Source organism: Rhodamnia argentea, chromosome 6 (assembly GCF_020921035.1).
Source record: "Rhodamnia argentea isolate NSW1041297 chromosome 6, ASM2092103v1, whole genome shotgun sequence".
NCBI classification, from domain to species: domain Eukaryota; kingdom Viridiplantae; phylum Streptophyta; class Magnoliopsida; order Myrtales; family Myrtaceae; genus Rhodamnia; species Rhodamnia argentea.
Window position 1 is genome coordinate 12,204,166 of NC_063155.1, and position 27,253 is coordinate 12,231,418.

General features: G+C 45.1%; 1 protein-coding gene across 1 annotated transcript; it reads right to left on the reverse strand.

The window, feature by feature from the left end:
• Window positions 1-2,799: 2,799 nt before the first annotated feature.
• Window positions 2,800-3,489, reverse strand: LOC125315487. Its single transcript, XM_048280647.1, has 2 exons — window positions 3,387-3,489; window positions 2,800-3,329 (listed from the first exon to the last, which is right to left on the reverse strand). Exons 1-2 carry the CDS (start codon window positions 3,487-3,489, stop codon window positions 2,800-2,802), a joined length of 633 nt encoding a protein of 210 aa, XP_048136604.1.
• Window positions 3,490-27,253: the final 23,764 nt, after the last annotated feature.

Consider the following 27,253-nt stretch of genomic DNA (forward strand, 5'->3'; position numbering starts at 1 on the left):
TGTGCTCCCACTTCCATTCGGGAATCTCTAAAGGTTGTAGCATTCTGCCCGGCTTACAGGATCGTGCCTTAACTTGTTGGCACGTCAAGCACTTCGCCACATGCTTGGCGACATCTACCTTCATTCCATTCCACCAGTAGTGTTGGCGGAGATTTTGATACATCTTCGTACATCCCGGGTGGATACTATAGTTACTTCGATGCGCTTCCGATAAAATCCTTTCTCGGAGCTCTTCGTCATTGGGCACGCACAGCCTCCCACGAAACTTCAGTATTCCTTCCCCCGACACTTGAAACTCCGGTTTCCTCTTATCCGCCTCCATTTCCAATATCTTTTGGAGGTCGGGGTCTGTCGATTGCAATGCCTTAATCCTATCCTGGATCTCGGGTTCAATCCTTAGTGTCGCTATCAAGCCGGACAACCGACAGACCTCCAATTTGAACTCCAAATCTCTTATCCTTTCCAGCAGAGTCCACTCTTTTACTAGCATATGCGCCATACTCGACTTTCGACTTAGCGCATCTGCTACTCGATTTGCTTTCCCGGGGTGATACAGAATGTCGCAGTCATAGTCCTTGAGTAACTCTATCCACCGACGTTGCCTCATGTTCAACTCCTTCTGGGAAAATAAATACTTTAGACTCGGGTGATCCGTATAGATCTGAAATTTCTCTCCACACAAATAATGCCTCCGGATCTTCAGGGCAAAGACTATGGCAGCAAGTTCCAAATCGTACGTCGGGTAATTCATCTCATGGGGTCTTAATTGGCGCGAGGCATACGCCACTACCTTTCCATGTTGCATTAGTACACAACCCATTCCTTTCAAAGACGCATCACTATAAACCTCATAGCCTCCTGGTCCGGAGGGGATAGTCGATCTTGGTGCATGAGTCAGCCTGTGCTTAAGCTCCTGGAAACTCCTTTCACACTTGTTAGTCCAATCAAACTTCATTTCCTTCTTCGTCAATCTAGTTAAAGGCATGGCTATCGAGGAGAACTTCTCCACAAACCTTCTATAGTAGCCTGCCAGACCCAAGAAACTCCTCACTTCAGTCACCGTTGTCGGTCTAGGCCAATTCATCACCGCTTCAATCTTAGAAGGGTCCACTGAGATTCCATCTCTAGAAACTACATGCCCAAGGAACGCCACTCTATTCAGCTAAAACTCACACTTACTAAACTTGGCGTAGAGTGAGTGTTCTCTTAATGTCCGTAAGATAATCCTCAAGTGCGCCTCATGTTCACCATTACTCCTTGAGTAGATCAGGATGTCATCTATGAACACTATGACGAACTTATCCAAATACTCCTTGAACACTCGATGCATCAAGTCCATGAACGCAGCAGGGGCATTGGTCAATCCAAAAGGCATCACTGTAAACTCATAATGCCCATACCTTGTCCTAAAGGCAGTCTTAGGGATATCTTCCTTCTTAATCCTTAATTGGTGATACCCTGTCCTTAGGTCAATCTTCGAGAACACCGAAGCACCTTGCAGTTGGTCGAACAAGTCATCTATTCTTGGCAATGGGTCCTTGTTCTTAATGGTCACCCGATTCAACTGTCTATAGTCGATGCACAACCGCAACGACCCGTCCTTCTTCCTTACAAACAACACTAGTGCTCCCCAAGGTGAAGCAATGGGACGAATAAACCCTTTGTCCAATAGTTCTTGCATTTGCACCTTTAATTCCTTCAACTCGGATAGGGACATTCTATAGGGCGCCTTCGATATCGGTTCCGTCCCAGGGGCTAATTCAATAGAGAATTCCGTTTCTCTCTCGGGTGGTAATCCAGGTAAATCTTGAGGAAACACATCGGGGTATTCACGCACTACCGGTATGTTTTCCAACTTAGGTCCTTCCGCCGTCGGATCCAACACAACCGCTAAATAAGCCTCACATCCATCATTCATCAGCTTAGTCACCTCAAGTGACGAGATCAAAGGGATCGACGTTCCTCCCCGACCCCCGACAAAGTCAAATCTAGGGCGACCAACGGGAAAGAATTGAATCGCCCTGCTCCCGCAATCAACCACAGCCTTTAACTTGCCTAACCAATCCATCCCGACTATAACATCAAAATCATACATGGGCAACACAACAAGATCAATCAATTCCTCCCTACCGCCAATCACTATTTTACAGTCCTGACACCCTAAGGAAACCAACACTTCACTCTTTAAGGGTGTAGCCACATGCAATATTGCTTCCAACGGTTTTAACTCTAATCCAGCTAAATCAGCAAATTGAGCAGACACGAATGAATGCGATGCCCCAGGGTCAAACAAGGTATATGCAGCATGATTGCATAATGTAACCGTACACGTGACCACGCTAGGCGTGTTCTCCACCTCCTTGCGTGCCACAGCATACACTCGTCCTTGAGCTGTCGGCCTACCCAAGTCGTTCTGCGGAGTGGCTCCCGCCGGTGATCCATACTGAGGCCGTTGTCCTTGCGATCGCTGTTCCGGAGCTTGACTTGGGCGGTTCCTTATTTGGTGACCCAACTGGCCACACTTGAAGCACGCGCCCGTCCTACTTGGGCAAGGCCCACTCCCATGCCTCCTACCACATAAACGACAGTTCCAGCTAGTCCGACGGTTAGGCTTCCCAATATTCTTCCGGGGTGGAGGGACGAAGTACCTGTTGTCCGCCATCGGCCTCTTGCCAAACCGGCGACGGTCTCTAACGGGAGCGAACCGCGAACCGGATGCGGCAGCCCTTTCCTTCATGTCTCTTTCAATCATTTGACCTCTCTCATACATCTCTTCATAAGTCCTCGGGTTCAGTACAATCATCTGACCGTGAAGGTCGGTCTCAGTCCATCCCGAAATCTTCGCGCCTTGTCTATTGGGTTCTCCACCATCCTCGGCGCGTACCTTGACAATCTAGCGAATCGCGCCTCATATTGGTCGATCGTTAACCGGTTCTCGCGAAGTTGTTGGAACTCTACCAACTTCCGCTCTTGAGCGGTCTCCGAGAAATACTTCCCGTTAAATGCCTCAGTAAAGGCAATCCAAGTGAGAGCAGCGCCCTCGGGAAATATCCTTCCTCTGGTGGCCTTCCACCAATTATCTGCGGTACCCTCTAACCGGTAAGCCGCTAGGGTCACCTTCTCCTCATCGGTGCACCCAAGAACCTCAAAGGCCTTCTCCAGTTTCTCAATCCAACGAGGTGCCATCTCTGGATCTCCAGCACCATCAAACCGAGCTGGTTTCGGTTTCAGAAATTGTTCCACCAGATGACTCATCGGGCGATTCCCGTTCCCGTTTCCTCCTCCATGGTTATTCCCATTTGCCACATTGGCAGCGGCCACAGCAGCCTCTGCAGCCTAAGCCACGGCAGCAGCTCTTTCCCGAGCTTGTCTACCCATCAAATTACCAATTTCCTCCAGGGCTCTAAGAACTCCATCTACTCTCGGGTCCTCTACTGCAGGCACTCTCAAGCTAGAAGCTCCCCTTGTTCCCCTAGTTCCGTCGCTCATCTCAGCAAGGTTTCACTACACCCGACAACTACAATTACTCGGGGATCGGGGCCTAAGCCAAGCACTCAAGCATATCTACTCTCAACTAGCACCTTAGGAACCCCCACGGTCATCGTGCAACCAACTCACGGGTACTCAATCAAGCATCCAAGACCAAAGGAAAATAAGCTATGCAATCACCAAATCATAGCACTCCAGCAACCATAGCGTCACAGCAAGGGTTTTTAATCGTACCTCTAGTCCAGCTGCATCTGCAGCTTAGTGAAATCAACACAAACAATCCAATACATCAAGCGGATTTCACAGCCAATTCACACAATTGCCTAATATGAAGACCCAACTCTTGCCAATACACATGCACCACATCAAATGTCATGCTTTCGTGCCTAAGACTCGCGATCGCCTAAAGTCTCAACTAGTGGTCGCTCTAAAGTCATTCCTCCTTATCACTCCATCGCTCAAACGACGTGGATCGAGCTGACCTTGCTCCGATACCACTCGAATGGGGATGTCACGTCCCGTGCTCGACGGGTTGACCAACATCCCGCTAGGTCACCAGAGAACTCGCAACTCACCAGGATCCACAACGAACGTAAAGTATGCGAGATGCAATGCAAGCAGAAAGATAAAAACAACCCGGACAAAATAAACAACAGAATGACATAGAGCACAACGTTAACGTACATGGAACACAACTAGGTAAAGTCAAGGTTCATACAGACCACCAGAAATACAACGACTATGACTCGGGACACGACGTGGGGAACACAAAAAGAAACCACCTAAACAAAAGTCGCTCGTCGGCACACGAGAATACAAAAGAGGGGATGAGGGTCTCTAAACTCCTAAGGGTCAGACGTCCTCATCGGTGGTCTCATCGGCAGGGGGAGCATCTTCCGGATAGAAACTCGCTCCAAGGGTGTCATCCGTCACTGGCTCCAGCTCCTCCTCGGGCTCCGGGTCCTCCTCGATCTCCAGCTCGTTCTCTGCCTCAGACTCTCCATCGAGCTCGTCCATCTGCTGGTCCTGCTCGGGATCGACGACGTGGACTACGTTCGAGACAGGCTCAAGAAGCATCGGGGGTCCGTCCGCCGGCCCATCGGGCTCCAATATCCCTCCATCCAAAGCGGGCAGTCCGGGTATGGGGGACCTCGGCTCGGGAACCGGTCCGACTACGGGTCCAAGGACAGGGAGTCTCGAGGGTGAGGCTATCGGAAGTCTAGGTCCGGCAGCATCCAAGACATACTCGGGGATCACTTCCTCCCTTAGTGGCCCAGATACAAAGTCCCCATCCTTATAGGTCCAAGAGAGAAAGGAAAAGGGGGTCGGGAGTCCTCTCGCGTCGTCTATCCATAAGGTGCTAATCCTCCGATAATAGGTCTGATCGGGTCCCACTCTGTACTCGGTGATCACGGGCTCGAACCGAGTCGGTAGTCCAAAAAGTAGCGGCATCGAGGCGGTCAGGAGCGAGGGTCTGAAAATGTGGGTCCCACGAGGGGTGAGATAACATCCCAGCAAGGTAGGTCTAAGCCAACCCTAGGTTACAGTACCTCCAAGCAGTCTAATCTATGACATGCTATCGGACATCCACCGACATACCAAATATGCAGGAATTATGAACATAAGTAACACACTGAAACTTTCAATTCAATCATCGAACCTTCTACGATACATTTCAACCACACATGGCATCAACCTCGGGCAATTCAAACATTCGGGCCCGCGTCTCTACGCCTCGGGCTCATAGCATAAGATCTCAACGAATAGGCCCGCGTAAAAACGCATCGGGCTATGCGATATACGTATACATATATACATGAATGAACTCAATCCATGGACCCGCGTGATAACGCCTCGGGTCAGTCCCGCGTTTAACGCATCGGGACGGGCACAAACCCCGCGTTTAACGCATCGGGGTACAAAGTGCATACAGATATGTCATAGTATAATACGATCACTCATAAACCCCGCGTATAACGCATCGGGGTATCATTGCACACGATTCACTAGGAAATTCCATTCACAGCTTCATTAACATGAAAATCCGATCGCATTATCAATCATAGGTCCACGCATCACAATTTAGACCAAACTCAATCATGACATATCCAAGGATCACACATACCATTAGAATGGTCATGGCATACCAGAATGCATAGAAACTCCACTTGGTTCAAGCAAATCACATGAGAGTCCATTTAGTCCGAATTGAGTCTAATTTTTCCCGTCGCATTTTTGATGCTCAATACCACATGCCACATGTTCATTGGACTACATAGGATCCCAACTCAGCAATTTCGCCCTTGTCCCTCATTAAATTCGGCCATTACCCACATCTCCACAAAACAAGTCATTTCGAGCCCAAACACATCCAAACAAGAATCCCACATGCACAACCCATAACCACCACTTTAGACCCCTCTTCTACCCCCAAACTAACATAGAAACAAGCTCATTTCACTCACCAAAATTTCGGGTCTTAACCGAGCACTCCAAATCAGAACTGGTTTCTCCTCCAATCTCATACAATCAGCCTCTATTAGGTCCAAACTCACCATCTAACATGCTCTTTAGTACTTGCAAGCCTAAGGAAAGATTAGAACCACTTACGAGTCCTTTTTGGCGAAGAAAAAGTAGGCGATCAAGCCTCCACCATGCGCGACCAGAATCTGTCCAAGGATGTCCCCTTCGATTTAGGCAAGAAAACACCAACTTTAGTCCGTGAAACTCTCACAAAATTCACGTATAATCATCCTCCTTCGTTCCTCCATAACCTATGGTCAAATCCAAGACATTTACCTCCTTGAAAGTCGAAGGAACCGAACAAGGCAGCCCCTTTTTCCAACCGGCTGCTGTTCCGGCGTCCAAGGGAGAGAGATGGCGGTGGTCCGCCGACGTGGAGCTCCGGTGGTTCACGGCCGTAAAGGAAAGAGGAAGGGGCGGCGATGGTGTTCCTCCTTGCACGCCGAAGAAGAGAGAGCCGAGAGAGAGGGGATGAGCTTGTGAGAGTGAATGAGAGAAAAAAAATGAGAGAGAGAGAAATGGAGGTGTTCGGTCAAGTATATGGGGAGAGAGTGGAAGAAGAGCTCAAAAAATGGCTAAGGGAAAGAGAGGGAAATGGGGAAAGAGAGGGAGTGGTTTCTCCAATTTCCAAGGAAGAAGAGATGGTGGGTTAGGTTTATGACATGAATAGTAGTGTGAATAATGATGGAAGGTTGTCAATCAAGAGGACTATTCTAGTCAATCAAGGGTTGTCATTCAAGAGGACTATTCTAGTCAATCAAGGGTATTGTCCCCTAGTCCATCAAGTTGTGTCCATCGGTTCAAGGGTTTGCCCTATCTTGAAATCTAAGAGCACATGGGGTTTTGGTGGCTTCTAGAATTTCGACTAACCTGGGGGATTAATATTCCCTAAACGCGATTAACCTTACTCCAAGTAATTAGGCCCTAAATCGATCGAGATTAAGGGTTAACCAAATTTTAAAGGGGTATTCCAAGGTCCAAATCTTCGATGAGACGATGTCCAAAAATTTATTCATTGGACCTCACCAAATTCGATCCCCGAATCCAATTCCAATTTCACTTCCGAACACCGCCGATCTTGATTCCAATTTATCTCGGGCTAACGGGCGGCTTATTAGGCACGTACGCGTAGCAACCTCGTGATCCTCATCACTATTTAGAACACTCGAGATTTGGCGACCTCGATTGTCCTAGGAATGCGAGGGTTCGTCGCTAGTTCCGATTATCCCGATCGTCATAGTTCGATTTAAGGAGATTTTTGGCAAATTGTACGTTGGCGAGCGGAACCACCCGCGACCCAATCGTACAACACTAGCCATATGTTCCTTAATCGTTCTTAGACCAGTCCTTAACGGTCCCAAAACTTTTCCTCGACAATTCCTAGGGTCTAAGTGCCATTTCTCATGCGAGTTTTCTAGGTCTACGTCGTACCTCATGGTCAGCCTTTCCCCTTCGGTTAGACAACCCATGAGTGATCGAGTTCGGGCGAGATATAACTGGAATACATCGTCCGATATTCATTCATTCATTAGTTCTGAATCGTGTCGAAATTTGGGATGTCACACTTTGAAAGCAACCTCTAACCGAGATTACTTTCAAAGAGGGGCAACTGTTGACACCCGAATTTTTAGTCAGTATTCCTTTAGTTTTATTTTTCAAAATTCACTAAAAATTCATAAAAAGTAAAAAAGTTAAAAATCAACATTGGAAGCCTTAGCCAAGCATAAGGAACCAATTTGGAACAAAAAATAAATTTTCATATTTTTCACATTTTTTAATATTTTCGGAAAATAGAAAAATATTAGAAAATTCATAAAAAATACTTTTCGAGGTCACAAAAATACACACAAATGCCCAATATTTTTATTTTAATTCCCTTTTAATATTGACCACAAGAAAAATCAAAATTTGAGTTCAATTTTAGGTGTTCCTTCACAACCCCTAGAGTTGAATTTCCATAAAAAAAAAATACCAATTGAGTCTTTTTATTTGTAATTTTTGCACATTTTTTGTCTAGACATTCAATTGCAGTCCCTTTGAACTTCAATTTGATCAATTGCACCCAAAATTGCGCGAATTGCACGAATTGCGTAAAAACCCCCCAAAAGTCTTGCAATTTAGTCCCTCAACTTTGCAATTTTTGAAATTACTTTCAATTGAGGAACTTTCTATACACAATTGGGCTGCCCCTAAGGTTTTGACACATTCTGAATCAATTGGCATAGGTCTCATAGTCCAATTTGATCGAATTGACACTCAATTGAACTTTTCCCCAATTTGGGCAAATTGAAAAATTTGGGGTTTTCATAGAAATTGAGGTGAAGTTTTGCGCAAAATTGCATTTCTAGATAATATCCAGGCCCCTAAGTCCAATTTTGAAATTTAATCGCAAAAATTCTCAGTCAATTTGGATTAATTTTGAAAATTGTGCAAGAATTACTGTCTGAACCGGTTCAGACGGGTCTGACCGCCGGTCAAACCGGTCCAGCACAGTGCCTTCTTCAACCTCTCGCCCGCGTGAATTGCAGATTTAAAGGCCGAGTTTCAATGACCAAATTGGGGGTCAATTCGATTATAATTGATATAATTAATGTGGGGTTTTTGAAGGTCGAGTCAAGCCCCGTCGATTGCCACCGACGGCCCGGCCAATGGCCGCCGGAGGTGGCCGGAATCGCCGGTCAAAGGTTCGGCATGTGCAAAAGTCAACATGTTACAAACCGTGAATAACCCACGTTCATTTGCGTTCACCTGAGTACCAAACGGACATCTAACGGGCCTTGACGGAATCCTAATGATTCCGTCACCGTCCGGCGACCGTAAAACGCGTGATTGGCACGTGGGAGTCTCGGCCAAACTCGCCCGTGCGCGCGCCTAAATTCAAAACCAACTATAAAAGGCTAAGAAGATTCTCGATCACGGAGGGGCTCATTGGTGCTCACTCACGAACGGAATAGAGAGAGAAAGAGAGAGAAGTAGAGAGAGAGACTCCCGCGTGAAGCTTTCGCCGGAGGTCCAAGCTTGGACCGCAAGTTGCTCGGCCGGCCACCACAGACCAAATCGAGGCATCGGACCACCGCTGGAAGCTTCCTTGGACTTCTAGAAAGCGATCGCCACCAATCTCGCCGCCGGAAACCACCCGAAACAGCAAGGTGAGCTCTCGATCTCTTCACTGCTCGATCATGGCACCTCATTATCCCGAGCATGATTATTAAAATTGATGTGTGCCTTTTACCTTGAGAACCTCACTAATCACGTTCGCATATCATTTTTGCATTGATCTCTCCCTAATCGCCCGAGTCGAACCTTCCATTCACGTCGGCCCGGCCGAAGACGCGGCCAGCCGTTCCGACCACTGCGAGCTCAATCGGAGCTCGAGGTAAGCCTTCTAAACCTCCAATGATGCTCTCGTATGTGTTAATTACTCTGATTTGGTCTTAGTATTCTTGAATGAACTTGTTAATGGTTGATCGTGCCTAGCTCGTAACTCTCGATTCTATGGATGAAATGTTGGGATTCTTGATATGTTAAACTAGAGGTCGAGACGAGTCGATAGGATTTGGTTTCATGAGATTTGGTCGAGGATTCACCGTTGGATCGTCGCCGGAAGCTTCCGGCCGTCCATTGTGTCGTTGGCGGGAGGTCGAAGACGAAGGCGACGTGGCGGTCGGCGAGTCAAAGAGTCTGAGGTGTCATCGCCTAATTGGTCCAGCTTGAGTCCGGCCGGCTCGTCCGTTGAGCGAGCGGGCTGACTAGGATTAGATCGACGGTCGAGAAAATTAGGTTAGTTCAATTCTCGACCGTCCGATTCGTTTTTCTATAATTCGTATATTAGTCGGAAAATAAAACTTAGAAACGGCGTCGTTTAAATAAGTGGGCGAGCGACATCGTTTAGAAGCCGAAGCAGATGCGTCGTTGTTTCGAGGTTTATAGGGATGGACGGTTCGGATTAGATATAGGATTAAATCGTAGCCGTATGTTCGTTTAACAAAGCGACGTCGTTTAAGTGTACAGGTTCAAAGCGTCGTCGTTTCGTGTGTAGAAGGAGTGAACGGCTCGGATTGAGCCTTAGATCATATCGTGGCCGTCCATTTAAGGTGTGATGCGACGTCGTTTAGGGTATGCAAGCGGATGCGGCGTCGTTTTGAGTCAGAGTGAACGGACGACTCAGATTAATCTTCGAAGTTGATCTCGGCCGTTCATTTCTTTTCTATATTTCCGAATATTAGGAAAATGATTTTAGAAAATCACAAAAATAATAGAAAATAGGGGACGGCGCCGTTTTGATGTGTCGTGGGACGCTTGAGAGTGGTCGGACCGGGTTGACCGGCCGTTGACCGGTTGACCAGGTCCGGTTTATTAATAAAAAAATAATAAAAAATAAAAAAGAAATTTCCAAAAATCCAAAAAATGTAAAAATACTTAAAAAATTCATAAAAATTCCCAGATTTTCACAAAAAATTTCTAAAAATTCTTAGATCGATTCGGGACTCATAAAGTCTGGATCGAAATTTTTGGGCCTTTGAGGGTCGATCTGTATCGATCCGGAAAATTTCTAATTTTTAGAAAATAAATAAAAAATTCAAAAAAATAGAAAAAATTAGAAAAATCACAAAAAATAGGAAATGGCCACATTCAACTGGCCAACTCGAAATTTTGTGATTTTCAGGTCCCGAACCCCAAAAAATGACCATTCTACCCTTTTGGGCCTTCCGCCCCAAATTTTCACCAAATCACCCCGAAACCCGAATTTGATTTTTGTGTGGGCCGATAGGGCCATTTTAGACATGTCAAGCCTTGATTGATTGATTTGATCGCTTGTCATGATTTTGATTGTACATTAAATTTTTCTGATTGTGATTGTTAGGATAGAAAATCCCCATCCGCATGAATACTTAAAACTGTTAGAGCCTACCTCATCCGATATCGCATCCGCATGAATTCCTAGGTTAGAAAAACACTCGACATCGGTAACCGAAAGGGCGTCAATATGAAATTTGGCGTAACCAAGTCCCCGGACCCAAAAATCTCTGGTTTTTGCGGAACCGAACGGTTCCTCCCGACCGCTCGGTAAGGTTTTCCGATTGTACCTTCCAATAAATCGATCGGTGGCGACTCCAAAATTGCATGTACACATTGCACATGCCATCCGACCACACTAAGGTCGATATCGATATTTGATAAATTTTACCCGACATCGCGATTCGAGTAATGGGTCTTGGGAGAGACCCGCGATCCCTAAAAAAATTACCCCGCCGACAACCAGGGTTATAATAAAAAAGGAGGGATCGGCTCATTAGCCCCGTCCGCCGGAAGCGAAGGGTCGCGACAGTATGCAAATGCATGTATGCAAATGTCATGCGAATGCAAAATTTTATGTGACTCGGATCTGCTCATCAATCACTTTGAAGCTCGATTTTATTTCAAGGATAATATCTCTTCACGGCGTCCGCATTTACTAGACTCGCCGGTTCTTCTCCATCCATGTTTACAAGTATAAGAACTCCCCCGGATAAGACCTTCTGAATCACATAGGGGCTTTCATAGTTTGGCATGAATTTGCCTCCCGGGTGTTGAGCATTTGGGAGCATTTTCTTCACAATCAGCATCCCCGCTTCAAAATTTATGGGTTTGACCTTCTTGTTAAAAGCTCTGGCTACTTTCTTTTGGTAGCTTTGACCATGGCAAATAGCCTTCAATCGCTTTTCATCAATCAGATTCAACTGTTCATGTTTCTGTCGGTTCCACTCATCCTCCGTGAGTTCTACCCGAGATAGGATCCTTAAAGAGGGAATTTCCACCTCTACTGGTAGGATCGCTTCCATACCGTATACCAAAGAGTAGGGCGTTGCTCCGGTTGAAGTACGAATCGAAGTTCGATAGGCCATGAGGGCATATGGCAATCTTTCGTGCTAGTCTCGATATTTCTCAGCAGTTTTGGCCAATATCTTCTTGATATTCTTGTTTGACGCTTCCATGACTCCATTCATTTGTGGGCGGTATGGTGAAGAATTAAGGTGTCTTATCCTAAATTGATCCAATAAGTGGTCGACTACCTTGTTGTTCAAATTAGAGCCGTTGTCCGTAATGATGGCTCTTGGAACTCCATATCTTGATATGATATCTCGCTTGATGAATTTAGCCACGTTGTTTGCAGTAACGTTGGCATACGAGCCGGCTTCGATCCACTTGGTGAAGTAGTCAATAGCCACCAGAATAAAACGATGTCCGTTGGAGGCCTTTGGGTTGATAGGGCCAATCATATCAATTCCCCACATAGAGAATGGCCATGGTTCTGACATTTGATGCAGCTCATTTGAGGGCGCATTTATCTTGTCGCCGTATACTTGGCATTGATGGCGGGACTCGACGTGCCGATTGCGGTCTGACTCGATAGTCATCCAAGAATATCCGAGTCTCATGATTTTCTTAGCGATGAGGTGACCATTCATATGCGGTCCACATTCCCCTTCATGAATCTCTTTCATAATGAGATTTGCTTCTTTGGAGTTTACGCACCTCGGCGGGACCGAGTCAAAGGACCTCTTGTATAAGATCGTTCGCTCGAGGAAAAATTTTGATGCCATCTTGCTGATGTATTTCTTATCTTCTGGTTGACTGTCTTGTGGGAATTCGCCTTTCAACAGGTAATTCTTAATGTCATGATACCTAGTTCTTCATCAAGTTCTTCTTCGATGATCATGCAGTATGCGGGTTGATCAAGGATATCAATCCTTAAGGGCTCTATTTCAAGGCCATCTTGTACTTGTAACATGGCTGATAATGTGGCCAGAGCATCAGCAAAATGATTTTGAGTTCTTGGTAGATACTCGAAAGTGATCTCTTCAAAGTATTGGATCAACTCTTCGAGGAATCTATGATAAGGGATAAGCTTGGGATCTTTTGTCTCCCACTCTCCTTGAGTTTGTAAGATGATTAGCATGGAATCTCCATATACCAGTAGCTTCTTCACCTTTAATGATATGGCCAATTGTAATCCTAGTATGCAAGCCTCATATTCAGAAATGTTGATCTTTAGGGGATATTAAGATCGCCCGTGCACTCGATCCAGTGAGATTCACCGCGCCGTCAAAGTACATTGTCCACTTGTCTTTAGATATGTTCAAGATTTGATCTCCCTTGTTCTGCTCTGAAACGTCTTTAGGAGGATTTTCAGCTAACATATCCGTGTTGACACCCGAATTTTTAGTCAGTTTTCCTTTAGTTTTATTTTCCAAAATTCATTAAAAATTCACAAAAAATCAAAAAATTAAAAAATCAACATTGGAAGCCTTGGCCAAGCTTAAGGAACCAATTTGGAACAAAAAATAATTTTTCATATTTTTCGCATTTTTTTTATTTTAGGAAAATAGGAAAATACTTGAAAAATTCATAAAAAATACTTTTCGAGGTCGCAAAAATACATAAAAATGTTCAATATTTTTCTTTTAATTCCCTTTTAATATTGACCTCAATAAAAATCAAAAATTGAGTTTAATCTTAGGTGTTTCTTCACAACGCCTAAGGTTGATTTTGCACAAAAAATACCAATTGAGTCTCTTTATTTGCAATTTTTGCACATTTGTTGTCTAGACATTCAATTGCAGTCCCTTTGAACTTTAATTTGATCAATTCCACCCTCAATTGCACGAATTGCACGAATTAGGCAAAATCCCCAAAATATTTTCAATTTAGTCCCTCAATCGGTCAATTTTTGAAATTACTTTTAATTGAGGGACTATCATTGCAAAATCGGACTGTCACCCTATGTTTTCATGCATTCTAAATCGATTGGAATGGGTTTCAGGATCCAATTTGGTCAAATTGACACTCAATTGAACATTTCCCCAATTTGGGATTTTAGAAAAATTTGGGGTTTTTGTGCAAATTGATAAGAAATTTTGGGCGAAATTGCATTTCTAGATAATATCCAGGCCCCTAAGTGCAATTTTCAAATTTAATTGCAAAAATTCCAAGTCAATTTTGTTTAATTTTGAAAATTACGCGAAGTTCATTGTCTCGAACCTGGTTCGGACCTGGCCTCGATCGCCGGTCGGACCGGTCGAACCGGTCCCGACAAAGGCTTTCGTCTTCCTCGTAACGCCCGTGCATATGAACAAGTGAATGGCATGATTTGGACGATCAAATTGACAGGCCAATTGGTGATAATCGAAGCAATTAATTTAGGCGTTTTGTTCCCCAGGTTGATACGCGTTGATTGAGCCAAGTATCAAGATCAATGGCCGCCGGAGGAGCTCCGGCGAGCCATCAAAGTCACGGCGACATGAAAAAGTCAACAGCCTCGCAAATCAAGTGCAATTCGCGCGTAATTGACATCGCCGGAGCACCAAACGGAGTCCAACGGAATTGCATTCCGTTCTTGACGCCCGTTTAGACCATTTGGCACACTTGAGCACGTGCGGAGGAAGCTCGGCCAGCTCACATTCGACGCGCGCAAATTCGAAAGTGGGTATAAATAGCGGGAAGCTTCGCGAATGAGGGAGGTTCATTTGCTCGCCCGAGCAAATGGAATAGAGATAGAGAGAGAGAGAAAGCGAAGGAGAGCTCACCTTCTCGCCCGAGCGATCGAAGGTTTGAGCTCGGTCCGTGAGTTCTTCGCGAAGGCAATCCAGAGAGAATCGAACCTCGCCGCTACTTCGGGAAGCTTGCCCGAACCTTGGAGAAGCGATCGCGGCCTCGGATTAGCTCGAAACCTTCAAAATCGGTGAGTCGACTTCTCAAGCTTCTTACTTCGTGCAATCATGGCGTCGCATCATCCCGAGCATGATTGTTGCAATTAGTTTGTGCGTTTTACTCCTTGAGCATCACCGACCACAATCGCACTTCATTTTTGCATCGATCTCCCTCGAATCACGCGAGTCGAACCCCCAACCTTGCTCGGTCGGCCGAACACCGGCCAGGCTATTTCGCACCTTGCGAGCTCGATTCGAGCTCGAGGTAAGTTCACTTACCTCTTATTCGCTTCGTGTGATATGATTTGATTGTTATGCTATATGCTTTGTGCGTTTGAAGTTCGGGTTGTCGCGATCGTGATTGATCCGATTCTCGCGATTTAGTGGATAAAATACTTAGATTTTTGGATATGTTATAGAGGAGGTTCGGGTGAGTTGTTTGGCGTTGGTTTCACGTTATTCCGGCGAGATCTCACCGTCGGATCTCGCCGGAGGGGATGTCGCCCGTCCGTTTAGTGGTCGTCGCGAGGAAGAAGAAGAAGGTGACGTGGCGGTCAACGTGGTCGGCGGTCTCGACGTGTCGGGCGCCGGGTTGGTCCAGCTCGTCGGCCGACTCGGCCTCGGCCGTTGGCGCGGACGAGCCGAGTCGAGATCTCATCCAACGGCCCGGATTATTAGTTGAGTTCGATTCTGGGCCGTTGGATCTTTATTTTTATATTTTTGGATATTAGATATATTAGATTAGAAAATAGAAAATGTAAAACGGTGTCGTTTAATGTAGGCGATGCGGCGCCGTTTAGACTAAGACCCGGAAGCGTCGTCGTTTTAGCAAGAGTAGGACGAATGGCCGAGATGAGATCTAGGTTAGATCTCGGCCGTTCATTCGATAAGCGGATACGTCGTCGTTTTGGTTCCGTAAAAGATTGGACGGTGCGAGATCGGGTTTAGAATTAATCGCAGCCGTTCATTGCTATAAGTGATGCGGCGCCGTTTAGACTAAGACCCGGAAGCGTCGTCGTTTTGATTAGGGTAGAGTCAATGGCCGAGATTGATTTAAGAGTTGATCTCGGCCGTCCATTTCTTTTATATATTTTCGAATAATAGGAAATTAGTTTAGAAAATAAAAAAATCAAATAAATAGCATACGGCGCCGTTTTAGCCGTAGAGGGGTTCATGAGCGGTCGGACCGGGTTGACCGGCCGTTGACCGGTTTGACCCGGTCCGGTTCATTAATAAAAAATAATAAAAAATAAAAAGAAATTTCCAAAAATCCAAAAAAATTGTAAAAATACTTAGAAAATTCATAAAAATTCCTGATTTTCACAAAAAATTTCTAAAAATTCCTAGATCGATTCGGGACTCATAAAGTCCTGGATCGAAAATTTTTGAGACTTCAAGGGTCGATTAATTTCGATCCGGAAAATTTCCAATATTTTTTAAAAATAAATAAAAATTCCAAAAAATAGAAAAAATTAGAAAAATTCAAGAAAATCACAAAAAATGAGAAATGGCCACATTCAACTGGCCAAATCGAAATTTTGTGATTTTCGGGTCCCGAACCCCAAAAAATGACCATTCTACCCTTCTGGGCCATTCGCCCCAAATTTTTACCAAATCACCCCGATACCCAAAATTGATTTTTGTGTGGGCCAATAGGGCCATTTTAGACATATCAAACCCTGATTGATTGATTTGATTGCTTGTAATGATTTTGACTGCGCGTTAATTCCTCCGATTGTGATTGATTAGGATAGAAAAATCCCATCCGTATGAATACTTAGATTTTTTAGGACCTACCTCATCTTATATCGCATCTGCATGAAATCTTAGGTTAGAAAAACAATCAACATCGGTAACCGAAAGGGCGTCAAATATGAAACTTGGCGTAACCAAATCCCCGGACCCAAAATCTCTGGTTTTCGCGGAACCGAACGGTTTCTCCCGACCGCTCGGTAAGGTTTTCCGATCGTACCTTCCAATAAATCGATCGGTGGCGACTCCAAATTGCATGTACATCTCGCACATGCCACCCGACCACACAAGGTCAATTTCGATATTTGAAAAATTTTACCCGACATCGCGATTCGAGTAATGGGTCTTGGGAGAGACTCGCGATCCCCTATATATATGCCTATAAAAGGAGGGATCGGCTCGTTAGCCCTATTCCACCCCGGGAAGGAAATTTCCGGGAGGGTCGCGACAGACCGGCGACTCCACCGGGGATTACTTTAAGAGGATTTAAGCCGATAAAAATGCTGATTGTTTTCTAACCTCGTTTTCTGCAGATGCTCTTGAAGATGAGGTACGTCCACTAACAAAAAAGTGTTAAATGTTGATGCAGCTGGGAGTTATAAGGGGTGGCGTCTGTGCTAACCATTTTTGATGCAGATATGGAGTTTTGGATTGTTTGTTTATTTATGCAAATTTTGAAGCGGTGTTTTGAATATAAATTGTGGTGCATGTCTTGCATATTTCGAGGATCACGACACTGCACACACAAGCGCCTAAACCCGAGCCGCGAAATCACCTCTTAGGTCGCCATAGATAGGGATCGGTATGCGAAGCTCTTGTGTTTGATTGCACTTGGGTTGACCATATTTGATCCCGCTCGCTATGTAAGATTGATGGTCCTACCCACTTGTTGTTTGATTGCGCTTGTGGGCGGCCCATCGATTTGTATAGCGGGAGCCTTTTTAGGTCCATACCCGAGCCTTTTTGATTTCTTTAGAGTTAAACCTCACCTGTCTCATGCGCATGTGAAATGGATGGTTGGTATACCTAAAACCAAAAACCAAAAAAGAGTAACATCGGTTGGTAAGGCTTTCTACCCTTTTATTTTGAACTTGTAAATTTAAATTTTGCATATCATACATTTCCACTACATATCATCACAATTTGTAAGATCGTTTAAGTGATCGGGGTTGAAAGTCAAATTTTCCTTTTTAGGATAGATGGCGCCCCAAAGTCGTGTTGATGCACCCGATGTATTCACATGGGAGCGGAGGACCATTCGACGCGAGGACCGAGTACCCGCTACATTCCGAGTTTTCGGATTTGTTCACGGACGAGAGCTCAACGGACGGAACCGCATCCGTAGCGAGAGTTGCGATTATACCCGATGTGGACGATATTTGGAGCTCGAGCGCGAGAAAGAAAGAATCTGGGAATTGTACATGAAGTTGGCGAGGAAGCCTCATGCTACCAAGACGGCCCCAAAACATTCCCCGATTAAGAAGAAGGAAATCATCACCATATCCTCCGATGATGAAGAAGATATCAAGCTTCCCGAGATAGTAGAGATTTCATCGGATGAGGATACCATTCTTACTGTCTAGATTAGTACGACTTTGGGACATTTTCTAGGTTTCATTATATTTTGAGTCTATTATGTACTTTCATCGACATTTATTGCCCGAACATCTCTAGATACTGTCATGTTCTATCTTTTTTGACTTTATTGTATTAGACTTGTAAATTTCATGAGTTGTCAATTTGTGAACGACTTTTTACCCCGATTACGCTTAAACGATCCTAATCAAATTACATGCCATCTTTGGGTGAGATTTGGTCCATAATTACCCTATTTGGCTTATTTGGGTCAAGTGGGAGTAGTTGACCCTCATGTTACCAAAAGATGACATGGAATTTGGTTAGCACATTTGCATCACATTACATGCATATGCATATTAAACTGTGGTAATTGACTTTAGGATCATCATTTTTGCATTTTTTAGATCATGGGGAATGGAGACATCAAAGTCATCCCAATACCGCGCAAGGAACTCGCTATATGGTGGGATCGCCTCGACATCGTCAACAAAGCCTATGTGGAAGGACGTTTGGGACGACTTGTAGATTTGATCAAAGTGGAATACCAACCGGCGCTCATTCAAGCACTAGCCAAGGCATGGGACGCGCGAACAATGACGTTCAACTTTCGAGGATTGGAATTGACCCCTACGCTTGAGGAGTATACCGCTATTATCGGGGCCAAATTTGAAGAACGTATAGCTCAACCCCCCTTTGGACATGGATTCCACTCGTTCGTTATCGAGTTTCCTTCGCCTTAAAACTTCTGAAATTGAAAAAGTTTACAAGTCCAATTCCAACAAGTTCACATTCTCGTTCCTTTTCGATAATTATTCCTCTCTACCCACCGAAACCGGTCATAAATCGGGAAAGGTGTTCATTTTGGCTTTCTTTGCATTCGTTCTATTCCCGACTTCTAGAACTACTTTTGACCCCTCCATAACCCATATAGCCAGACAAGCGTGTTGTCACCGGGATTATTCGTACATGATCTTAGCTGAGACTTTTCTCTCCCCGAATCGTTCCAAATCTTCAAAAAGGCTGTTTTCCAAGCGTCTAGCGGATTACTCCACTTGTGGTTCACCTCTCATATAAAGACTTTCCAACTCCGGGTGGGGTGTTATGAGATCAATGAGCACGTTCACCCCCCTTAGATCCTTCCTTAAGTGTCAATCCCTTGTACCCAAATACTCATTCAAAAAGTGGGTTGAGCTATTGGACAATTTGAAACCCGAGCATATTAGATGGCGTTTGACTTGGCCCAAGATCGTAGAAGCTCGCATTTCGGGTATTGAAGATAACCCTATCCCCTTATTGGGATGTACCGGCGCTGTGGCATATTACCCCATTCGAGTGGTGAGGCAATTTGGAGTTCTACAAGAGATACCACCGGATGTTTGTCCCGGGATCTTCTCATTCGATATGATACGAGGAAAGCTCACTAAGGAAACAAAGGAGTTGTATCGGGCCCGGATCAAGCTTATTCTTCACGCTTTGAAGAATTCCCCACTGCAACAAGTTGAATGGCCGGACTATTTGGACGATGAGATGAACGTTCACGGGGCCTCCAAGGAGTATATCCAGAAGTTTAAGGAGTATCGCCAATCAATGGTAGAGCCATATGTACCCGAGTGCGTATCTCCTCGGATTGAAGAAGTAGAGTCATATGAGCCAGAGTACATAGTACCATATGTACCGGGAGTAGAACCGTACATTCCCGAAGATCCAGAGCAGTGGATATCAGAAGAGGGAGAAGACCCATACTTGTGGGATTCCGATGGATCAGAAGAGCAAGAAGAGTGGAAGCGTCCCCGACTTGGATAGATCCATTCCCCCATTTAGATTTTACATATTTGTTATCTTTTAGATACTTTTGAACAATTTGGTTTGTAATGAATACATACTATCTCTTTTATGAGCATTTCATGCATACATATAGAAAAGTCAATTACCACGGATCAATGTCTCCAATTCTTAATATTTCCCATACTGATTTGATATTCTGAAATCAGGTGAGTGATAAATACGAGGACTCGTAGTAAAACGCGCAAGTTAAGGATGGAACAAGAAGAGCTCGCACCTCGTGTGGGTAATCTGGAGAATCAAATGAATGTGATCGCCACAATGGTGGCGGAGATGAAGGCAATGATGATTGCAAGCCAGGGGAGATACCCCGTTGACCCTAATTCTCAAGCTCCTGCGGGGCCATCCGATGGAGCAAACGCTAATCCGGCGCCCGCCGCCAATCCAACTCTGAATCCGGAAAGACCGCCTAAGGATCCTCCCATTGTGATTGACCTGGAGAAAAAGGAGAAGCAAGTCCTCAAAATGGAAGAGGAAATTAAGAGGCTCGCTAAGATCGAAGAGTGTTTGGCGAGTCAAGGTTATGAGCTCTCGAGATTCGACAAGGTTGCACCGTTCGAAAAGATAGAGGTTCCTGCTGATTACAAGGAGCCAGACTTTGTAAGAAGATATAATGGGACCGGGTGTCCCAAGGCGCACTTGAAGTATTACTTGCGTCGAATGTCGCAGTTCTCCGACAACATTCCACTACTGGTTAACACTTTCCAGGAAAGCCTATCTGGGGCAGCCCTGGCGTGGTTCATTGAATTGGAGCCAGAGAGGCTCGCCGATTGGGATAAACCGGCAGACGAGTTCCTTCGGCAATACAAGTTTAACACTTTGACCGCCCTAACTAGAGAGGACCTTTTAAGGACAGTAAAAGGAAAGAGCGAGGCCGTTCGCGCCTACGCCCAGAGATGGAGAGCACCGGCTGTGCAAGTAAAACCGCCCGTCCCGGAAGATGAACTAATAGATCTGTTTCTCAAGGCCCTTCCGTTTGAATTTTTCGACAAGCTGAACACCTCTGGGTGTCAGACATTTGCACACCCGATCAAGGTGGCAGAGCGTCATGAGTGGGCACCGAGAGAGAAGAAGATACCCGAGGCGCCTTTCAAACGCCAATACCCTTTGAGAAGGGATATTAGGGAGCAAACTGGAGAAGTAGCTTTTGTCCCTAATCCGCCAAAGCCCAGAAATTTCTCGCCTTCAATTCCTACCCAAGGAACGTCCTCCTGGACCGCTTCCAACCCACCGGAATTCAGAAAGAAAAACCCAGTTGTTTTCACCCCACTACCCCGACCCTTATCCAAGTTGTTACCCATGCTTTTGGAGAATCGTTTAGTTGCAAAAGAGCCACCTCGAGCTCACCCGCCAAGATTTCCTGGGTATGATGAGACCCGGACATGCGTATACCATATGGGAGAAAGGGGGCATAACGCGGATAACCTGTCTCGCTCTGAAATTCAAGGTGCAAGCATTGATCGACGGAAAAGTTCTGGAATTTGATAAAGCCGAACCGAATGTGCAGCAGAACCCGCTACCCGAGCATCGTGAGGTGAACGCGATCTTTGGAGATGAAGAGGAAGAGGTTCTGGAGTTCATAGTGAATATGGATAAAATGCGGGATGTCTTGACATTAGCCTCGCAATACCCGGAAGGAGAGAGTATTTCCCGGGAGCAAAAAGAAACTTGCTTGGAAAAATTAATTAGCTTGGGCGTCATAGGAAGAATGGAAAATGTCGCTTTCAAGGGGACCTACGTGGCGGTGAACATGCTGTCCGAGGAGTTCGCAATGAAACCTACGAGGGGAGCTCTTTTGAAAATACCCTCAGGATATTTGATGAGCGTCAAAGATGGTCAAGAAATTGAAGAGATAGACGAATATGAAGTCCGTCTGGATAAGGCCCGCCGGGGCGACAGGAGATTTTTGCAGAAAGCCCTAGAGAGGGGCGAAATAGTTGATAACCTGGGGGAAGATAGTGGTGGGTACAACTTTAAAGTGCTATATTCGGCGCCCCGAGTTTCTTTGTCAATTCTGGAGATGTAGTCCCCGATGGGTGGGGTGGAATGGATGACCCCACAAGTGACGAATTTGTGGGAACGATCGATGAAGTTAAGGACCAAGCGGCTCCTCGGGATGAACAGAGGAACCAAGAGGTTGATATGCGACTTTCTAATCTGGAGACGCATATACGTCATTTGACGACTATGGTAGCAGAATTATCGCAATTAATGGCCAGGAACAACGCCACAAGAATAGAAGAGAATATGCAGATTCTGGAGATACGGCGGGCCATGGAAACACAGAATCGAAAGATCGCTCTACTACAAGAGCAAGGAGATGACGTGTCGAGGAAAATGGATGAGTTGAAGGAGCTGATTACGCCACTCACCCAAGCGAGAAATGTCCCGCCTCAAGGTGTGAACCCGAGGGTGGTCTTCCGCACGAAGTATAATGGCGCTGGGTGTCCTCCGGCGCATGTCTCATACTATCTTCGCCAAATGGTTGGCCACCATGAAGATGACGAAACACCGATCCGGAACTTTGGACAAAGTTTAATGGGCCTCGCGCTGGTATGGTTTCAATCAATCGATCTAGACCGGGTCCCGAGCTGGGAGGATTTATCAGAGCACTTCATACGACACTTTGAAGCTGGAATCGAGGTTATTTCACTAAGGCTAATCTGTTGAATATCCGGAAAGGGGAAGACGAGAGTTTTGAACTCTTCACTAGGAGGTGGAAGAAACACGCTGTGATGGTACAACCGCCACTGTCAGAGAGAGAAATGTTGGAGTTCGTACTGAAGTCACTTCCGGCGGAATACTTTGATCGCATGTATGCATACACTTACTCGTCGTTCCAACATATGGTGGAGATTGGTATGAGAATTGAGGGGATTATCCTAAGAGTCAAAAGGGAAAGGCAGAGAGATCTGGATGAAGAAAACGCCACGCTGATAAGGCCCGGTCCAGAACATAACCCCGAGGAGGTTCATGAGGATGAGATGATTGGGATGATAGATGCCCCAATTCGTTTCGTGATTGATTTGAACAAAGTTGATAGCTGGGAGTTAGAAGCTTCTAGTTCAGAAAAACCATCAACATCTGAATCACTACCAGAAAAGATCATACCGGTGAGGATTAAATTACCGCCTGTGGAAGAGTACAACTCAAGGGCAGTTCATTGGGATTATGGAACGGGCGAGATTGACGCCATAATGAGATCCGGAAGATGTTATCCCCCGAGAGAAGTGGATTCTGAAAAGAGAATCCCAACTGCGGAAGAGGTTGAGAAGTTGCAATCGGTCGTGAGGACCAGTGAATATGATGTCGTTGACCAACTGCGGAAGATGCCCGCACGGATTTCCTTACTGGATCTCTTCAAAAATTCTGAAAAGCACAAAGACGCCCTTTTGAAGGTGCTGGATGAGGTGCATGTTCCAGAGACAATTAACGAAGTGCAATTGGGAGACTTTGTGGGTGCTATCCTTCTGAAGGACCAGATATCCTTCTCGGACGAAGACTTCCCGAAAGAAGGGCGAGTTCACAACAAAGCCCTTTACATAGCTGTGAGGTGTCACGGAAAGGAGGTTCCTCACGTCTTGATTGATAATGGTTCCGCTTTCAACCTGTGTCCACTAAGCACTTTGAGAAGCTTGGGGATCAATGAAGATTTTGTGAAGACATCCAAGGCCACCATCCGATCATTTGATGGAGTCTCCAAGAATGTTGTAGGAGAGATTGAGCTGGACATTGACATTGGACCAGTAACTTTCTCTATACCGTTCCAAGTATTGGATATTCCAAGCGCCTTCACCTTGCTCCCGGGAAGACCGTGGATTCATGTGTCTGGAGCGGTACCTTCCTCTCTGCATCAAAAGTTAAAATTTGTGGTCAAGGGTCAATTGATCACCGTCCATGGCGAGACAGGACATCGGGCCGCTTTAAAAGGGATGGTTCCATACGTCGAACCCTCAAAAGAGGAGGAGCTGAGTTATCACACCTTCGACATTGTATCTGTCATGCATGTGTTACCGGATGCAAAGGTGGCTATACCAGAGCTTTCAAGACCTGCAACTATGGCGGGAAAAGTGCTACTCTCGAATGGATTTATTCCGGGTGCTGGATTAGGGAAATATGGTCAGGGAATCCGTAACCCTTTGAATTTGGGCTCAAATGACCACAAGGTTGGTCTGGGTTATAGCGGAATAGTGGAAAATAACATAGGTCGAGGCCGAGGTCGAAACAATCGTTATGGAGACCATGGACGCCGTGGACGCCAAGGTGGCCGTTTCATAGGTACCGATGTATGGAAAGCTAGAGGAAAAATGCTCCTAAACCCTTTATTCGAGGTATTCTCTAAGGGAGGCAAATGGCTGGAAGATGAAGACATCTCTGAGGATGCAGAGCCAGACTTATTCAACCCGTTCCTGGATAATCGGGTGAACGTGATAATTGAGTGGCTGGACGATGATTTCCCCACCCCCGAGTAAAAGGCTCTTTCTGAACTTTATCTTTTAATGCATTTTGATTACTGCATTTGCTTTAAAGCTTTTTGATGTTTTAGCACCTTTGGGTCACATGCTGTGATCCAGGAAGTGCAGTCTTGTATTGTTCTTAGTTGCATTTATTAATGAAAAACATTTCAAATTTGATTACAGACATGTGGAGCAACGGATTGGTCCGATGATGACAATTGATTCTACCATGAAACTTGAGGCCTGATCCGCCATATGATCTAGGATTTTAAACAGCTTTTGAGAACCAGGATGTCCGGAAGATCGTGGACTAGTTCTCCTTTCCTTATCTAAGAAAATTGAAATTTGAAAAATGTTTTCATGATAGGAATCATGCATCCTTCAATTTTATCATCTTTGAATACTAACCTATCATGGTGCATTTCAGGCATGTCATCCCACCCATACATAACAGGTTAATATGTGACTCATATCAGCTCGATGACTATGCATGCGAAGTTGATATAGACGAGGTTGATGTGAGCGATATCAAGAAAGAATGGGATTGTTTCGAAGAATCTAAGCCTCCTATTTCTGAAGAACCTATCATCATTAATTTGGGAGATTCTGACTGCGTCAAGGAAGTGAAAATAGGAGGACACCTGTCGGCAGCAGATATTTTAAGAATGACGGTGTTACTCAAGGAATATCAAGATATCTTCGCCTGGTCGTATGCTGACATGCCGGGTCTAGATCGTGAGATTGTGGAGCATGCTTTGCCCACAGATCCTTCTTGCACACCAGTAAATCAATCACCCGGAAGAATGAATCCTGAACTGGCGGATAAAATCAAGGAAGAGGTGATGAAGCTCCTTAAAGTTGGATTTATCGAGGCTGTCCCATATGCTGATTGGGTCGCCAATATCGTACCAGTTAAGAAGAAGGATGGGAGAATTAGAATATGCGTGGATTATCGGGACTTGAACAAAGCTAGTCCCAAGGATGATTTTCCCCTACCGCACATTGATGTGCTCGTCGACAGCACTGCGGGTTTTGAATTGTTCTCCTTTATGGATGGATTCTCAGGATATAATCAGATCATGCTGAAGGAAAAAGATAAGATCAAGACCTCATTCACTACACAATGGGGAACTTTTTGTTACAAGGTGATGCCATTTGGGTTGAAAAATGCAGGTGCAACATATCGGAGGGCTATGGTGACCCTTTTTCATGATATGATACATAAGGAGATCGAGGTCTATGTGGATGATATGATTGCCAAGTCCAAGCCTGGAGAAGACCATGTTAAAGTGCTGAAGAAGTTATTTGATCGATTGAGAAAGTATAAGCTCAAGTTGAATCCTGCGAAATGCGTATTTGGCGCAAGATCTGGAAAGCTGCTAGGGTTTGTGGTGAGCAGCCGTGGTATTGAAATTGACCCTTCCAAGATTAAAGCCATATGGGAAATAGGAACTCCTGTTACTGTTAAAGAAGTAAGGGGTTTACTGGGAAGATTGAATTATATATCCAGATTCATATCCCAACTATCAGAAACGGCAAAACCCTTCTTCAAGTTGCTAAAGAAAGGTACAAAGGTGAAATGGGATGCGGAATGCCAACAAGCATTTGAGAAGATCAAGGAATATCTGGTACAACCTCCAGTATTGGTACCTCCTATCCCCGACGTTCCTTTAACTCTATATCTGACTGTTAATGATGAGTCCTTGGGAGCTTTACTTGCCCAAACTAACCCCAAGGATCGTAAAGAGCGGGCCATATATTATTTGAGCAAAAAGTTTACAACATCTGAAGTCAAATACCCAACAGTGGAAAGGACTTGCGTAGCATTGGTTTGGGTCCTCCACAGATTGAGGCAGTATACACTGCATTATCATATAGAGCTGGTCACTGAAAATGACCCCATCAAATACCTTTTGGAGAAGCCAACATTGTTGGGAAAGATGGCTAAATGGCAAATACTGCTTTCGTAGTTCGATATCAAAACCTCTCCCCAAAAATCTGTCAAGGGAAGAGCAATTGCTGACATGCTAGCTGAGAATCCTCCTAAGGACGTTTCAGAGCAAAACAAGGGAGGTCAAATCCTGAATATATCTGAAGACAAATGGACAATGTACTTTGACGGTGCAGTGAACCTCACCGGATCGAGCACTGGGGCAGTTCTGATATCCCCCGAAGATCAACATTATCCAGTTTCAGCCAAGTTGGTATTCCCCCGCACCAACAACATTTCTGAATATGAAGCCTGCATACTAGGATTACAATTGGCTATCTCATTAAAGGTGAAGAAGCTACTGGTATACGGAGATTCCATGCTAATCATTTTACAAACTCAAGGGGAGTGGAAGACAAAGGATCCCAAGCTTATTCCTTATCATAAATACCTCGAAGAGCTGATCCAACACTTTGAGGAGATTACTTTCGAATATCTGCCGAGAACTCGGAACCATTTTGCTGATGCTTTGGCCACATTATCAGCCATGTTACAAGTGCAAAATGGTCTTGAGATAGAACCGTTAAGGATTGACATCCTTGAGCAACCCGCATACTGCATGGTCATTGAAGAAGAACCTGATGAGGAACCGTGGTATCATGACATCAAGAATTACCTACTGAAGGGCGAATTCCCGCAGAACAGTCAACCAGAAGATAAAAATTACATAAGCAAGATGGCATCTAAATTTTTCCTCAGCGGACAGATCCTATACAAGAGATCCTTTGACTCAGTCCTGCTGAGGTGCGTGAATTCCAAAGAAGCAAATCTCATTATGAAAGAGATTCATGAAGGGGAATGTGGACCGCATATGAATGGCCACCTCCTCGCCAAGAAGATTATGAGACTCGGGTATTACTGGTTGACTATCGAGTCGGATTGCAACCAGCATGTTAGATCCTGTCATCAATGCCAGGTATACGGCGACAGGA